The following is a 16,809-nucleotide window of genomic DNA, read 5'->3' on the forward strand; positions in this document are numbered from 1 at the left end:
TGTTTCCACAGCCATGCACTCATGGACTTAACAACAGATTAAATGATAAACAGTAAAAAATGTAAAGCAAAATAGATAAAATTGGAAAAATAAAAACAAAAACCCCATCAAAACTACAGCACTTAACTGCTACAGAAGAAAACTACTAGGAATTATGGAAACACTTTAGAGCTTCTCAAAAGCTACAAAGATATTTCTATGAAGAAAACAGCTAGGTAAACAACGTTTTGGAAAGTGCTTGTTAATAGTTACTGGATCATTTTTATCCAAGCATAGAATGGCATAATACCACAGTGATGGTAAATTTAAAAAGATGCATTTTAAATCTGATGGCAGGGAACCATACAGGCTGCAAACATTTGGATTTTTAAAGCTTTGATTACTTCTACTGTCACAATGCTTGTACCCAAGAAGTATTCATTACAAATTCTTCCCACATTCATAGAAAGGTTTGGTTTGGAAGGGTCCTTTAAGGTCATCCAATCCCAGGCCCCCTGCTATATTCATACCAAATTGATCAGTGTCTATAGTATCCAGTGAATTTTGCATCAACTCCACATAAAAATCAGGTGCTGGTGCTGCAGATACAGCAAAAAACAAACGGTGCTTGAAAAAACATACAGAGCCTTTACTTACCTTGCCAGACACAATCTTCTCATAAATCTGAATGGGTTGATCTGCAAAGAATGGGGGATATCCAGCTGCCATTTCATAGATTAACACTCCTAATGCCCACCAATCCACTGCCTTGTTGTAACCCTGGATAAAACCAGAAATACACTGTTAGTACCATTTCTAAATTAGTTTAACATTTGCTACACAAATATCTATGCAATGTAAAGAAAGAAAATATTTTAAAAATACAATTTATTTATTTAATAAACCCTAGTTTAAACCAAACTGAAGCTCTCAGATTCTAACAGCAATACTGTAATGAAAGCAAAACACTTTGTGCAAATTCTTGCGTTGACTCCCAGTGATCTGTTTACACCGATGGGACACATAGAATATATAAATACAGAACGCCCTCCCAACGCCATCAATTTCATGTGCTCCCTCTGAGATCTTCTACAAAGCTCAAGGTCAAGACTCAGTTATTCTTGAAAAAATCAACTATGGAGAATTTGTAGTAGAGGCACTGCAGCTTGCTTTGCTGCTTTAGCTAATGTCATAAAAGCCAAGGATATGCAACAAATTCACCTAAAGTAAAAACACTTTCTGTTTAAGTTTAAAGGTCTACAAATGGTATTTAGTTAAACTATACAATGCATAATTTAACATGATTGTGAATATTATGAATGGTTCAATGAACTATAAGAATTTTTCTTTTGCAAAACATGAACAGGTACTATAGCTATATTCTGAATAAGATTTTTTCTATGTTCAAATAGAGTACAAGTATTAGACTGCATATATTTCACATGCAAGACCAGTGTTTTTCCATGTTTGATTCATGGCTTTAAACATAAAACGCTGCAAGTAGTTTCTCAATGACTACTAACTCAACCATTATGCAGTTCTGGATCTCCTCTTCTAGTCTGTTAACACTTCTGATAGAAAACTTAAATTTTGTATACTTCAATAAAACTTGTCTGCAGTTTGATTTTTCAACTACCAGCAACTGTTCATCCCTTAGAGATTAATAACTAAGCGATACCTTTAAATCACATAAAATACATGACTGACAGTTATCATTTACAGAACTGAAGTACCTTGCTGAGTATTATTTCAGGTGCCAGGTATTCTGGAGTCCCACAGAATGTCCAAGTTCTTCCTTTTACTCTTTTTGCAAAGCCAAAGTCCGTGACCTGGCATAAGAATTTAAAATTAAGTACCTCTGAAATATTTTGGAGGGGGATTTTATACATGGGAAAAAATTGTGTGCCAGATAACATACTATCACACAGTCACATGTATCCTTCCTACATGGCAACTTTTTTCAGATAATTTTAATTCACTTGCATTTTTTTTTCTAATGATAAAATAAACAGCACAAAAATAAATATTCCCTCCCTGAAAAAAAAAAATCCGTTTAGAATTTCAACCATCAGTAGAAACTGCAACTCCCTCATCTGTAAGTACTGCAAAATATTAATATATTTTCTTACACATTTCACATCCAACTGTTTATCCCACTAAAAGTTTGGAGAATGTGAATATAAACAAGATATTTATCTTTTCCCCTAGTTGACAAACAAATGAATCACAAAAGGGGTTAAGATACCAGAGAATCTTGGGGAAGTTTTTATAGCAGAAGTGTATAAAGGTTACATGGAAAAAATAGTGTGGGAATATGACAACGCAGACAAGGTCTTCCAGTAACTTCTGGTTCTGAATATCTTTGAAATCTTCACCAGAATCCAGTTTACTCATCTGAAGATTGTGTATGTGGAGAAAATGTAGCTGTAACTGTAGTCACGAATGACAAGTTCTTGGCTGTTAAGGATTCTTTATTCCACTTGTCATATTTTCTGCAGTTAGTTTTCAGAGCTTTGTGTGCTATTTCAGCTTTCACTCTGGGATTTTTCCTGGACCATATTGCAGAATACATATGGAAGCCAGCAGGTTACTTTTGAAATTCTGGGACCAATTTCAACCTATCAAGTCTATGCTTATTTGAGGATCCATTCCTTTTATTTTCTTCTCCTTGGTATCACTAACTACATAACAACTTGTGCCAATGTTTCTGATACAGTAAGGTCACACAGAGGTAGTTAAACAAGCTAAATGCCAACTATATGGCAGCTTTTACTTTGTTTTTTTATAGAAACAACAGCAACCAAATGGAGAGAGCAAATGTGCTGACTTAGCAGACCTGCTTCTGTCAGCAAAGAATCACTGCTGTGTTTGTGAATGCATATTAATCTGTGTAAAACACATTGCAGGCATGGGACAAACAAGTAACTGTTTTAAAATTAAAAAAACAACAGAGCTTCTAAACAAAATTTAGTTGGAGCTGCAGCATGAACATATCAACAGTTTTGAAGCAGAAACGAAGGAACCTGCCATGGGAAGACTGACTGCTGACTCTGTTAGCATTTGTGATTTGCCCACCATCAATAAAAAACGTACTGCTGTACAGAGAGTCAACAATTCTACAGAATATACTCACAGCTTTATGTTCATGGTGCTCTTTAGCCACATAAATGAAATTCTTACTTCCCTTCTCCCTACAGTGTTAATTTGTTCTCCATGCAGTATTACTATTCAGTTAAAAAAGCTCATTATGAGTCTTTTCCTATTATCTCAATGTTTTTATTACTTATTTTCTTGTTAGACTTGGTTGTGGCTAAAAGTGATGCTATGAATAAAGAGAAGCTTCAACAGTATAAGAACTGCAGGGCACTGCAGAATGTTTGTTGTTGTGTATCACTTTCCCATTTGATCACAAGCAAAGAAACTAAAAAGATGATGAAGAGGTGCTGAGAAACTATTGTAAAACAAAAGTAATTTGCAGTATTGCAATTCTGATTTGAACTGCTAGGAGGGTTATGGGCTCTCCAAGGCTGGGAGACTAACTACTGCCTGAAATTAAGTACTATACTACAGATGTGGACATCTAATCATCATCAACTGCTTATATCGATAATGCAGAGAATCAGATGCTGTAGGGTACCTTCTCATTTTAGGGCAGATGTATAATATATCTCAGATGAACAGGGCCATGTAATCACCTCCTCCTCACCACAAACCCCAGCGGAAAACCTGACAATTTTGTTAAGCACAGGCAGTAAACGTGTATACTTTGTTCCAGTCACAGGAAGTTCTGCCCAGTGATGCCCCAGAATATATATGCTAACATGCCAACCAGCTCATTTATTCTAAACACATTTGCTCCAATTACCTAAATCTGCACTGTGAACTGTGAGTGCACTCTCCAAATATATGAAGACTACCATACCTGGATGTATCCTTGCTGATCAATTAAAAGATTTTCAGGCTTTAGATCTCTGTAGATGAGGTCTAATGAATGGAGGTACTCAAATGTTAGCACTATCTGAGCTGCATAAAACCGTGCATGTGGTTCACTGTGAAGAATTAAAACAATATTAAGTAAATCAATGCTATGCTAAGATACTGAAACAGCCACCAGATTGCCAGAAACAGATGATACAATCTTTTAATTAGTTTTTTTTATTGCATACTAAGAAGAACAAAAGAAATACTAAACAAAAATCCAAATCAAACACAACCTCCCCAAACCACTAAAAAAACCAACCAGTAAATATTTTAGAACTGATACTTTCATTTCTTGCATTTTGCATTTAAAATATACTTTCAAATCAAGATAATTATATTGTACAGCACAGAACTTAGAAAAATTTAGATTTCAGGCTTTACTTTTAGAAACCATAATCCATTTCAGTGCCAATGTGCATATCATTTCCTAGTTACAGGAAAACATAAAAATAGAAAAAAAAAAAAACAGTCCCTAGATTCTAATATGGCTAAACTACTAATATCTGTATTAACAAACTGAAAAGTAATTATAACTTTTTCAATGTATATATTAGCACCCTAAAAGAAGGCAAAATTAAATGCACTTACCCCTTCAGACCTTTATCATTAATAGTAACACATTTTATGAAACTCTTTTCCCAGATCGGCAGTGTAACTATTTCTGAAGGAATAGTTTCACTAAGACTTCCTACCTGAACCTTCCAATTCTTCTTAGATGTGAAAACATTTCACCACCAGGAACATACTCCATTACCATGTATAAATTAGAATTGTCCTAAGGAAGCAAGTAAATACACATAAATACACAGTAGACATGCTGTAGTGGTTATAGTTCCCAGGTACAGTGTATTTTATTGAAAAATGAAAATGCAACATTGTAGCCATCCAGTGACCTTAATAAATAAAAAGTAACACAAGTAAAGATTTTTTGGGAAATGCTGACACTCAACAAAAGGAGTATCAGAATATCAATAAATCTCTATTTTAATATCAATTTTAATAAAGATAATTAGTGAGCTCCTGACACAGAATGTCATAGAATGATATAAAGGAGAAAAGGGTGAGATGCTGACCACAAGCTATGAACTTGTACTCTTAGAAGTCTGTAATCAACAGCCTCGAATATTTTCACCTTCCATAGCCCCACCCCCAAACCTCAAAGTCATAAACGTTAAGCTAGAATGTCTGCTCATTTAAAATGTTATAATAAAATGAAAATTACTTTAAAAAGTAGTAAATATTCACAGGACACACACTGCTAGCAAAACACTCTAATTATTTACAGACCAACAAGAACACATTGTCTCAGAGTTAGAAGCTAATTTTGAAGTTCTCACGAAGGTTATCACTAAGACCTGCCCCAGGTAACAATCTCATACAAATAAGCTGCATAACAACTACAATTTTTCCTAAAGTTTGATCGTGTACTTTCCAGAATCTCAAAAGATTACTTTCAGAGTAATGATTACCTTAAAAGAATACTCCAGTTTTACAAGGAAAGGAAAGTTCACTGCTTGTAATATTCTCTTTTCATTCAGTGTGTGTTCTATCTGCTTCAGTTTGACAACCTAGTAGAGAGGAAAAAAAACCAAAGAAAGAACATTTCCAGCCTCTGGCATTTTATAATTATCAATACATTTTTTCAGTGTAACATAGTCACTTGAAAACAAGCACATATCTTTACAGATAGCCAAAAACCCAACAAATTACTGGTACTGTAAAAGTAACGAGAAAGGAATGAGAAGTTTAATCATTCTAAAGGGTAATACTTATGTCATAGGGTCTGCAGATAGCTCAAAAAACAGTAGTTCTTCCTACCTGCTGAGTGTAAGGAACTATAAAGAAAATATCTTTTTATATGTCCATAAGAATTCCTTGTTCTTGTAACAGAGAATACGTCTGCAGCAAAACAACTCAGTAAAAATCCAGTAATTCTGACTAAGCTAAGAAAGGCAGGAAATTGCATCATATATTTAATTCTGAATTTTGTTACAAGTGAACAAGAGTAAACTGATTTACTTTACAGAGTTCACACAATAGTGAGGAGAAGACTAAGAAAAACATACGTTCAAAGCTTCCATTCTTATGAGCAGTTACTTCAGTGATATTTCAATGAATTTTGCTTTTCTGCTTTATATCAAATTGCTTGGTGACAGAACTAAAAAATTAAATGCTACCTTCTTGAAATACATTACAGCATTAAGCTGCCAGCAAGGCAGCAAGCGGTAGATTGCTGATCGCTGTTCTTCTCAGGAATCAGCCATTTGTTTCCTGATGTTAAACCCAATTTTACTTAATCCTTACTACCTAATTTATCTGTGTCTTATTTTGAGAATGTCAAAGTCATACTTATTTTCCGCACTGGAAACATAAAGATGTAGAAGGCTGATGAAAACGAGTCTGTTATCTCATGTCTTGAAAGCAAATGCAACTGCTATAAATAACAGATACGCATGTTACTCCAGTCCGCACTAAAACAGTGTTTAAATTTAACTATCCTTTAAATGAAAAAGGTATTAAAAAAGGTAGCTTTTTTTTTTAAAGAAATGTCATACAAAAGAAACTGTGAATTAAAAGCATTAAATCTCTTTTCAATCGCAAAATTTATAGACCAAATAAAACATTTGCACTGAAGCATATGAACAAGCTACAGCGGGGAAAAAAACAAACACCATGAATCAGCTCATTCATGAGAAGTGTCCCCTCTGTCCCCCAAAAGTTTTGCTACTGGAATTGTTTTGGCCACCAAAAAAAGCAAGCTAAGGTTATAGTTTGATACTGCAAAGCATTCAGCTTCTAGACAAGATTTAACCACTTTCTGCAGCTTCTGCTGTTAAATTAGTGGAGGGTGATTGAAGCAATAGCACTGCATTGGCCATCCATCCTGCTCAATATTCCTTTGAATATTTCTGAGAAGATCCGCCCTTTGCGATGAAGAACTCAAATTCTCCACAGAAACTTAATGAAACTGGCAGAAATTTCCACAAGGAAATACAGCTGTGTTAAGGGATGACTGACAGGAAACCACCACCAAGAAGTAGTTCTTGCGATTAAAATACAAAACAAACCCTTCCCTCAAGTGACTGAGCTCCTAACCACTTTTCTTGTTTGTAAAACATCAGCTGGATTTCCCTGTGATCCCCTGTGATAACAGAGGGCAGCAATGCAGCCAGCCCTGGAACAAGAAGTGACTAATTTCTCTATGCCTAAAAATCCCAAGGGCAACCTGGCTGGGCTAGAGACGCAATGTTTCCACATGCCACACTTGGTTAATGTGCCTTGTGAGTCAGAAGAAAAACATTGCAATAAGGCTTCTTTGCTAGAGTGTTCCCCAGTTCTAAAGGAGCTGGACAACAGCAGGCTGTGAAGAGCTCCTCTTGGGACCAACAGCTCAGTATGGCTGTATGCCATACACATAACACCTGGCACCACGGGACAAGATGTTGACACAAAGGTTTGCACACAAGGGCCATTCAAATGCCCAAGGCCTGGTTCAAGCCCAAGCACTGGAATAAAATTGACCTGATAATTGCCTTGTGTACTTCATCACGGAACACTCCAGCCTTCTGCTGGCACACAAGAAGCCACCTAGCTTTCTAATGGAGAACCAATATAACTAGTTGCAAATACCTTTAAGCCTGTGAATGCTTTACTGTAAATCTACTACAATAATTAAAAAAGCAATTTTCTTTTTTTTTTTTGCCAGATAATTTTCTAGCTACAGCTTTCCAATGTTGCACTTTCCAAGTCAGATAACTGGCTCTCCCCACAGGCACAGGATGCTCACACCCATCACACCCTGTTTTACAGTGAGACTTCTTGCAGAATTTCATCAGCCATAGCAAGGGAATAAAGTGTTGAAACTGTCTCAGCTACCTTTCATTGACACTGTGTTGGGAAGTCTTTTCAATTTAAGTAGATACTTTCTGTCTTTTAAAAAAAAAAAGTTATAAAAGTCATAGAAGTATGCTAAAGCTGAAAGAGAAAAGGGCTCTCACAAGTAAAAATAATGCCAGAATGTATGCTATTAAGTTTAAGTAGCCTTATAAAGGAGTCTTTATTAAATTCCACATTAAGGTTCAAATTCGTGCAACTGTACAAGCAGGAGAAACACAGTTTACTCACAGTTACCAGATTTTGTCTACATCAAAACCTTCTGAACCACAAAAACACAGTAAAAACTGCACCAACCTTTTGTTTGTCCAGTATCTTCATGGCATAATACTGCTCTGTGGCTTTATGCTTCACCATCATAACTCTCCCAAATGATCCTGTTCCAAGAGTTTTTTGCCTCTCAAAATCATCTAGGCCAGCAGTATTCTATGAGTACAAGGATAAAATGATATTCACAATCTATATCAAGAGGCAACAAAATATAGGCAACCTAGCGTTGTTATATGTTGTCACGCCTATCAAATTTTAATAAGATATTTTACATTTTACATTGCACTCATTAAAACAACAACAAAAAAGACTTAACTTAAAATACTAATTAACATTTCAATAATTTTTCTACACAGATGACAAATGCTTAGTAAGAAGGAATATTTAGGAGTAACTAGATCATGAATTTAAGGCACAGATAAACAAACCCCCAATGCTCCACAAAGCAGAAAATTAGAGCAAAATTCTGGAACCAAACCACGTACATATTGTCTGAAAAAAATATCACTGACAGAATTTCAGCTATTCATTACCAAAGCATTTCAAATGCTGCTTCAATAAAATACTACCACCCTTTCCACTCTCCCCATATCTCCCCTCCAGGAAAAAGCCCACTCCCTTCACAGTTTAACTCTGAGCAGATTATTCTCTCACATTTCTCAGCTTGCCCACAAGCTTCATGCAGTATATTCTTTCTTAATAACATAAGAAAATAACAGCAAGGTAAATTACAGATTCACCATTGGTTGCAGCTATGAAGAGCCAGGTAAAACATGACCATAGATTTCAAGTTTTGCCATATTGATGGTAAATATAATTCACTACAAGAGAAAGCAGTTGCTCAGTAAAACCATTTCATCAGCTCAGTCTAGAGAAGATCTGAGAGTCTTTCCTGATGGACTTCAGTGACAAAATTGACATTCAACATGGAAACTCTTTTGAAAAAATGCGTTAAACTTATTTCAGTTTTCTCTGCTGCTTATTACACTGATGACACATTTACAACACATTATGAAAAAATGCAATATAGAAAATTATTGAATTATTAAATGATTGATACCTGAGGGGGGCTTTCCCATTTTCTTAAAAAGTCTTCTTTGGCTTTGGCTAGGAACTCTTTCACTGAAAACACACACAAAACCAACATTTTAATTAACGTAAGTCAACATGGATGTGACAGAGATGCACTGTTTGCAAAATACATGAACTTCGCTATCAATTCCACTCTTCTATTCTTAAAGTACTATTTTCTATCTTCTATGGTGAGCACCAATGTCTCAGACTCCTACAGTTATCTCCAGGTGATCTCTAAGCTTCCTGGAGTAACTACATTATTCCACACATATTACTTAAACTACACCAGCTCTGGTAGCTCAAAATACTGTGTAAGCAAGCAGGCTTTAAGGTGATACAAAACTTTCTTAATAGAACTGGGGAAAAAAACACAAGCACCTGATGTATAAGTAGCCATTTCACAAGAATAATTTAAAATATTTTTTTTCTTTCCTTTCAACTTATTAAGCATAAAGTCAGTCTCATTGCATCCCCTCCACCCCCATCACCTTTAAATAAAGACTTTTTGCAAGCTCCAGAACCAAAAGCACAGCATTTCTGCAAGCAAAGACAAAGCACAGGGCTACAACAACACTGCACATTAGACGTGCCCACAGTCAGAGAGTAAGTATTCTTAATTTTGCATTGAGATGCAAGGAGTGAATAAGTGCAAAGTTCTAGATGACCATTTAAAATGTGCACCAACATATTCTGTTCAGATAATCTTGTTGTATTTTTCTGAATATCAATTATCAGTCAGATCAAAGTAGGTTACCTAATGAATAGTCACTAATGAGAGGCATTTCAGAAATTGCCATGATTCTGAAAAAGTCACAGAATTGAGAAGAAAACATCATACTGGTTTTGTGTTTTCTGAATCACTACAAATAATAAGATGTTAATAACAGTGGATTTTCTGTATTATAATGTTCAGCCATAACCAATTTCAAAAAATACTCAGTAGCACGTTAAGATTATTCCAGTCAATATCTGGAACTATACAGTTTTGGATCTATGTTTTACTTTCTAATGCTCACAGAGACCTTTTTTCTTACCATACTTCTGTGACCAGTACAGCATTAACACTGGCAAAAACAATGGTAGCCCTGGAATAGACTGGTCACAAATTTTGGTTCTCTCTCCCTCTCAGCTGTGTTATGGGATTCAACTGTAGCAAAATACTCAAGAATGGGGAGCTTACAGCTCTCACCATCACTGGCTCCTATAGAACAGCATCAGTACAAGGGAAATTTTAGATAAAACGCCAAAAGACCTGGCAGACCTCAAGGTTAGAGAAGTGTTTAAGACATAAGATCTGCTCAGCAATTTTATCTTATGATAAACAGGTGATAATGTATTCCTTCTCTCTATTACTTTAAACCTATGCATAAGTAGAATAGGAAAACATTTTATGTCAAAGGAATTACATTAATTTGGCATTTAAACCAACTGTGAGTTAAATGTATTATAGCAGGGAGCCAATAAGATGTTAAGACAGTTGTCTCAAGTAGGGAAAAATATCTTCACTGTTCTGAAATTTTTTGGGCTACTCATTTAACGACTTCTAAAGATTCTCATTTGGTAAAGGACAGGATTTCCCATGACATGAAATTCTTAGCACAAAAAAGGAAATCTAGTGATGTCCAAGTTCATGTCTAATGGTCCCTCCTTCCACCAGGAGAACTGAGATGACTACTGATTAGACTGATGACTAGCTGTATTTTTTGTTTTTTACATAAGCTGACGCCAAAGTAATATGACTGTTACTTTTTTCTTAATTACAAAAAATTAAGATGATCAGTACAATTACCAAAGAGTCAAGCCTTCAGACTTGTGGGCCTTCAAATTTACAGGGACATTGTTTAGTGGGCACAGTGGTGATGTATCGACAGTTGGACTAGATGATCTTAGTGGCCTTTTCAAACCTTAATAATTCTAAGATTCTAAGCAGCTGAAGATAAGTAATGTCAGCTTTGTTTTAACGATACAAAGCATAGACAAAACACAACGTTTTAATTTGCTCATGTTATTATGGTATAGCATTTCTTAAATATCCCTTGCAAAATTTCCACTGTTCATATAAGGAAATACTTTTCATTTCCACATTTCTTGCACTGCAATATATTTTTCAGTATTTATAAAAATACACCATGACATTTTCACGTAATCGTCGCCATCTCAGCTCTTCTTATGGAATAAAGAATGTTTATGAATAAAAAACTGAAATCCAGCTGGAAATGCTCAAACTGTGTGTTCATGGGAAAAACAAAGCCTAGTTTCTAGAAAATCAAGAAGCCACAAGCTCTCCTTCAATAAAGGACATTTAAATTACTCTGCTTATGTTCCTTTTTCAGAAAGTGGCACTGAATGAGTGTTTACAAAAGAAAGCTACCTAAAGGTACTAATTAGTTCTCCAAGCCCTCATCTTTTAAGAGAACAAGTACCAAATTTTGCTTGGTTCTCATGCTCAGAGGTCACCTGGGTTCCTACACCACACTGAAATTTAGATGTGACTTCCAAAATAATTTAGGCAACTTAAATGCACACACTCACGTCACTTCTGAAAACAGAGAAATACTTTCAAAAGATGAATCTTGATCATGAAACATTACCTCTTGCTACTGAGCTCACTTTATTTCTACCTTTCTAGTGCCAAATCAAAATTCATGCTAACTGGCTGTAGTTTGTAGTAGCCATTGGAATTATTTTGATGGTGCAAACAAACATTTATTAAATGACGACTTCTACGTTTTCCTCAAGTGCACATTTTTAGCCACTTTGCATTGCTAAAATGAGGACCCCCCTCCACCCCCCTCCATTTTCTCATCTTTAAATTGTTCCCAGCATCTGACTTTGGGCACTAATGAAAGAATGAGCATACCAAAGGTCTCTATAGGTCCCCAAAGGGTTTGCAGGAACATTCACCCACACAGATGGGATGATGAAGAGAGGAAAGAAAGAGAAAAAAAAATGTTTTATGCATTTCCACAACAAACACATAGAAAACACAAATACATTCCACCCTTTCCCCTCCCCACTCAGGGCTGGACCCTGCAATAAACCAGTTCTTTCCCACACAGACAGAATGACTCATGCTACACCACAAAATGTTTGAGCAAAGATTAACACATGAAAAATAAAAAAAGAAAGAAAAGAAAAACAACACACCAAAGGCAGCTAAACTCCATATGGAAAAGGATGTTGCATCACAGAAATAAGCACAGCTTATTCGAGAAGATCAAGTTGGCATCTTTAATAATTAACCTATTCCAAGACATACACATATCCAAGGAACTGATGCTAATAAAAGTGCATCTATCTTCATCACAGCATGCTGGATCACTATAAAACCTGGAATCGGGTGATCTTCCCACTACTTAGCACTTCACTCCAAAGGACGACATGTGTGAACTGCACACCATGTGGTGGGCAGCACAGAAATGGAAAAGTCTCCAAAAAAATTCACAACTGCATTTCAATCCCATCACCCAACAGCAGCAACAAAACCATCTGAAAAGCCTGAACCACACAGATGAAGTTACCATGCCCAAAATGTAACACGTACTTGAATTCTCCACAGTAGCTGTACAGATATGATTTCGTTTTGTGCGATAAGCACAAGAAAGCTATGGATATGACTCAAAAGTCTGGGAGCACCAATAAGGAACCAGCTGGAAGCAGAGAGACTACCATGGACCAGTGAGCATGAGCAGGTCCCACTGACCTAGCTCTCTCTGGCAGTCTCAGCCCTTAGCAGAAGCAAGTTTCATGCAAGGCAAACTTCCAAAGCCACCGCAGGAAATCAGGGGAGATTCAGAAAAACATAGTTAAGAATTGGAGTAGTGATCAAGGAGTGAAGACCGAAAACTTTTTATAAAAATGAAAAACAAGTTTAATAACTTTTGCCTCGTCAGAGGGAGTCCTACAGGTACACAAACGGCTGAATAATATACAAGGGATTATTTATGCAGTCACTTGTATATTGTAGATGATGTTGAGTCTAGGCCAATGGGCATCTGTACTCATAACAGAGGAAAAATGGCAATAAGTGGGGAAGCCTACTAAGGTGAAGCAGAGAGCAGGATAGAAATACATCAAGTTCATACTAAAACAGCCACTTCCATTCACAGTGCCAGACAATGGCAGCTACCAGTTAGTTTTTAAAAGTTTCCTGTTCAAATAAGCTTTGTTTTCGAGTGACAAAAGCCATCTGGTTCAGTGGGATGAAAAGGTGCTTGTTCAGAGCACCACAGGGAAATCTCCTTTGGTTCAGAGAGGCCACTGATCCTCACATGCTCTGTGCCAGGAATCAGTGTGCTTGAAACTTCAGCTCGAGATTTAGAGGTAATGCTAGGTAATACTACTAGCAAACAATGAGGTATTTAAAAACCAAGCAAACAAACAATAATCAAATCAATACCACAAAGTAAAACAAAAAAAAATGAGCTCCCCCAAAACAAAGAAATGGACATTCCCACTCTCCGCCTCTCTAGACTAAAGGAGATGTGGCAAATAGTATACTGCTAAAAAAAAATAATCTAACACAGCACACGATATTTTTGTTTAATTATTTCATGGACGAAACTTTGTATGAAAAGTTAGTAGGGTTAAAAAGAAATAACAAATGGCAGATGAATATTATAAAGAGTACTCTGGCCTGAAACAGTTTAAAAGCAAACGAATCTTAGAAATGCTCCTGAAAAACTTAATCAGTCTGGGATGTGTCAGCTGCAGGGGTGCAATCAGGGCAGAGGGGGAAGGGGTCACACATGGAGAAACCTTAAAGAGTTAACATGAATTACTTTGCCTTTCTCCCACCTCCTGCATGCACTGTATTTGGTATTCTCAAGCACATCTCCCACAGTAGACAGCAAGCCAGAAATGTTATCTATTTATTTATTTATTTGGGGTGGGGGATGTATTTGGATAGGACTCATGGCAAAAAAGCAAGAACTAAACTGATTAAGACTAAACACTGGGCACCACTGCAAATTCACATATGCTGTGCTAAATGCCAATCTCTGCTTGGTATTTAGAATGCCCTTTATCAAAATACAATTCAATTTCTGTTCCAAAGCTGTAATATTTATCCCTTGAAATCTGGAATTGAATGGGTTATTTAATTTAAGTACCCAAATTTAATTTAATGGAAAATATGAGTAAGTGTGAAGAGATTCTGGTAAATATACTTGTATATTTCATTTTCATAAAAAAATAGGTTTATAGCCTTAAACATTATTGAGGTGTTAGCACAGGTCTCAGTGGTTCCTGTGCTTATAATATCGTACTATAGAAAGAAGTAGGAAGCATTTGAGTCAAGAGTTTCTAGCCCGTCTCTTACACCATTAATCTGCTGTCCTATATTTCTTTTGTACCTTTCAGTAGCAAGGCTTATAACAAGATATTTTTACTTAGGTAATTATTTAAAAATGAACATAACTATGTATTTAAAATTATGCATTTGAAGTATCCAGTTCACATTCCAGTAACTAGAACACACTTCAAAACAGAACTTAAAGCTGTATATCACTGAAACAAACCATCAAGAAAACCAAAGGCTTTGTTTCTCACAAGGTGAAAAAGATGGGGAAAAACAGTCCAATGCAACTCTAAGGCTGCAACAGTGGACTGAAGTAATTCCCTTTGTAACACTGCGGTAAAACACACTGAGTCTGTGGTGACAAACTGACCACTGACAATTCTATCTTGCCTCTGCTCTAAGACACTAGAGGTAGATTAATCAACTGTCACCTATTGACTTTTTGATTTCAAGACCATCTAATATTTCAGTGTTTTGGGTTTTTTTTGTTTGTTTTTTTTTTTTTTAATTTCAATTATCATTAAAACTGGTGATGCAAAGCAAGCTAGTAAATTTACAATGGCGGCTGATAAAAATTTTCCTTCGTTTTTATGTACATGGAACATCTCTGAAATACAGGAACTAAAAGTTCTTAGGGAGTGAAGGATCACAAGAACTATTAACTTCATATAAGTTTGCTGTTAAAATGGAAGTACAATTGATTAATGTAACTACACACTGTAAATACTGCTAGGGAATACTAGGAACATGTGGTAAAAAGTAGAGAACAAAAAAGCATGGAAAAGCGAGAGAAAAAGGGAGAGGAACAGAATAAACAGTAAATGAAGAGCAACTGCAGCTGCAGTGACTGAAGATCAGGAAAGCACTGGAATCTGATTTGGGGGAATGCATTGCAGAATTACCATTACGGCACAATGTAAATAGAGAGATAAGAGGGATAATTTGCATTTTACAATGCAAAATATAGTATACAGGCAAAATCATCATTTATTATTTTTGAAGACTTGAGCTAGACAGTATTTTGGCAGTCTTATAAAAGAAAATTAATCCTTTTCTTTTTGGTCCCCATTCAGGACTGCAGGCTACAATTTTAAGCTGTACATTAAACAAACCTTAATTCTTACTTACTCTTCATCTCTTGGCTGCCTTGAAGGCAACAGCCTGTACAAGAGATGTGACATATTTAGGCAAAAAGAGCTGGATTTTCAGCTATCGAAGATGATGCCTATCTTTGTTGAATTCTGAGTGGATAAAATTCTACTGTATGCAACTGCCACAGATTGACTTTCTTCCTTCTTCTACTTTTATTAGACAAACAAACAAACAAACAAACAAAAAAAAAGAAACTTATTTCCAAATCTAATTTTTAGTCTTTTCCCCTCTGGCATCATTTTAAATAATAAAGTACTGGCCCAAGCAGAGGCAGCAAACTCTGCTAATGTCAGAAGAACAACAGATCAGGAGACAATCCAAGGACACAGGATCAAATCCAACTAACACTGAATCACTTAAAACATGAATCTCTGAAGAATTGCTTGAAAGTGCATAATGTAAATCAGAAAACCTATTCAGTCAAAATCACAACTGAGTCTCAAACTTGCTCTGCTCAGCAGAGTTGCACAGATCTAACTGCTCACAAAAAATCTTTTTCTAACAGAAAGAAAACACTGGTGAGAAGAAAAAAAAAACATTCTTAATCTAAAAAAGAAATCAGAACCAAACCTCATTAAAATTTACAACTGAATAAGCTTCATTAAAATAAAAGGGACTCCTCCCTAAAGACACACACAGACAATGCAGTATTTGCCTGTTATACCAAGGCCTCTCTGCCAAAACCAATCACACAAAACTCATTAACCAAGCTAAGATTTAGTAGTCAAATCCTAATTTTTTATTGATAAGTTCTTGTGTACCTTTTCCCTATCCTAGAAGTGTTCACTGATGGGAATTATTCCAGCCTGCCAGGAGAAAACATCCATTTTTACCTTTCCTTTCCTGCAACAATCCACATGCTTTTTGGTTTAAAAGTCCAAGGAGCAGACGTTCAAAACTGGATTTGCAAGCTTGCAGTTCAGTGTGGACTGGTACAAACAAGCACTGCTTCCAAAAATCCCAATTCCATCCTTTTACGTTTTGTTCCTGCCTCTGTATCATGACCTTCCTTGAAAGAGCAAAAGCAGCCCGTGGCTGCCTGCCAAGCCAGGTTGGGGAACTAGGCCAGATTAAAAAGTAATGGACAGGAGGCAGGAGAGGACAAGGGAAGCTAATTTTAATCTAAAGCAACTCCCAGCTGTATTCATGACATGAATGCT

At 36.1% G+C, this 16,809-nt stretch overlaps 1 protein-coding gene across 8 annotated transcripts in view; it reads right to left on the reverse strand.

Moving 5' to 3' along the window:
• Positions 1-16,809, reverse strand: part of PRKACB (protein kinase cAMP-activated catalytic subunit beta) — a 62,220-nt gene that overhangs the window by 6,672 nt on the left and 38,739 nt on the right. For 4 of the 8 annotated variants that reach the window (XM_015870205.2, XM_015870212.2, XM_015870207.2 and 1 more), the window contains exons 2-9: positions 12,059-12,067; positions 9,185-9,246; positions 8,152-8,280; positions 5,430-5,528; positions 4,653-4,735; positions 3,902-4,028; positions 1,713-1,808; positions 637-759 (exon numbers count right to left, since the gene is read on the reverse strand). In XM_015870205.2, coding sequence (XP_015725691.1) covers positions 637-759; positions 1,713-1,808; positions 3,902-4,028; positions 4,653-4,735; positions 5,430-5,528; positions 8,152-8,280; positions 9,185-9,246; positions 12,059-12,067 — 728 coding nt within the window. The remainder of the gene's footprint in view (positions 1-636; positions 760-1,712; positions 1,809-3,901; positions 4,029-4,652; positions 4,736-5,429; positions 5,529-8,151; positions 8,281-9,184; positions 9,247-12,058; positions 12,068-16,809) is intronic. The other 4 variants (XM_015870206.2, XM_015870210.2, XM_015870208.2 and 1 more) reach the window with 1 other exon arrangement.

Source organism: Coturnix japonica, chromosome 8, assembly GCF_001577835.2.
Source record: "Coturnix japonica isolate 7356 chromosome 8, Coturnix japonica 2.1, whole genome shotgun sequence".
In the NCBI taxonomy this organism is placed as follows: Eukaryota; Metazoa; Chordata; class Aves; order Galliformes; family Phasianidae; genus Coturnix; species Coturnix japonica.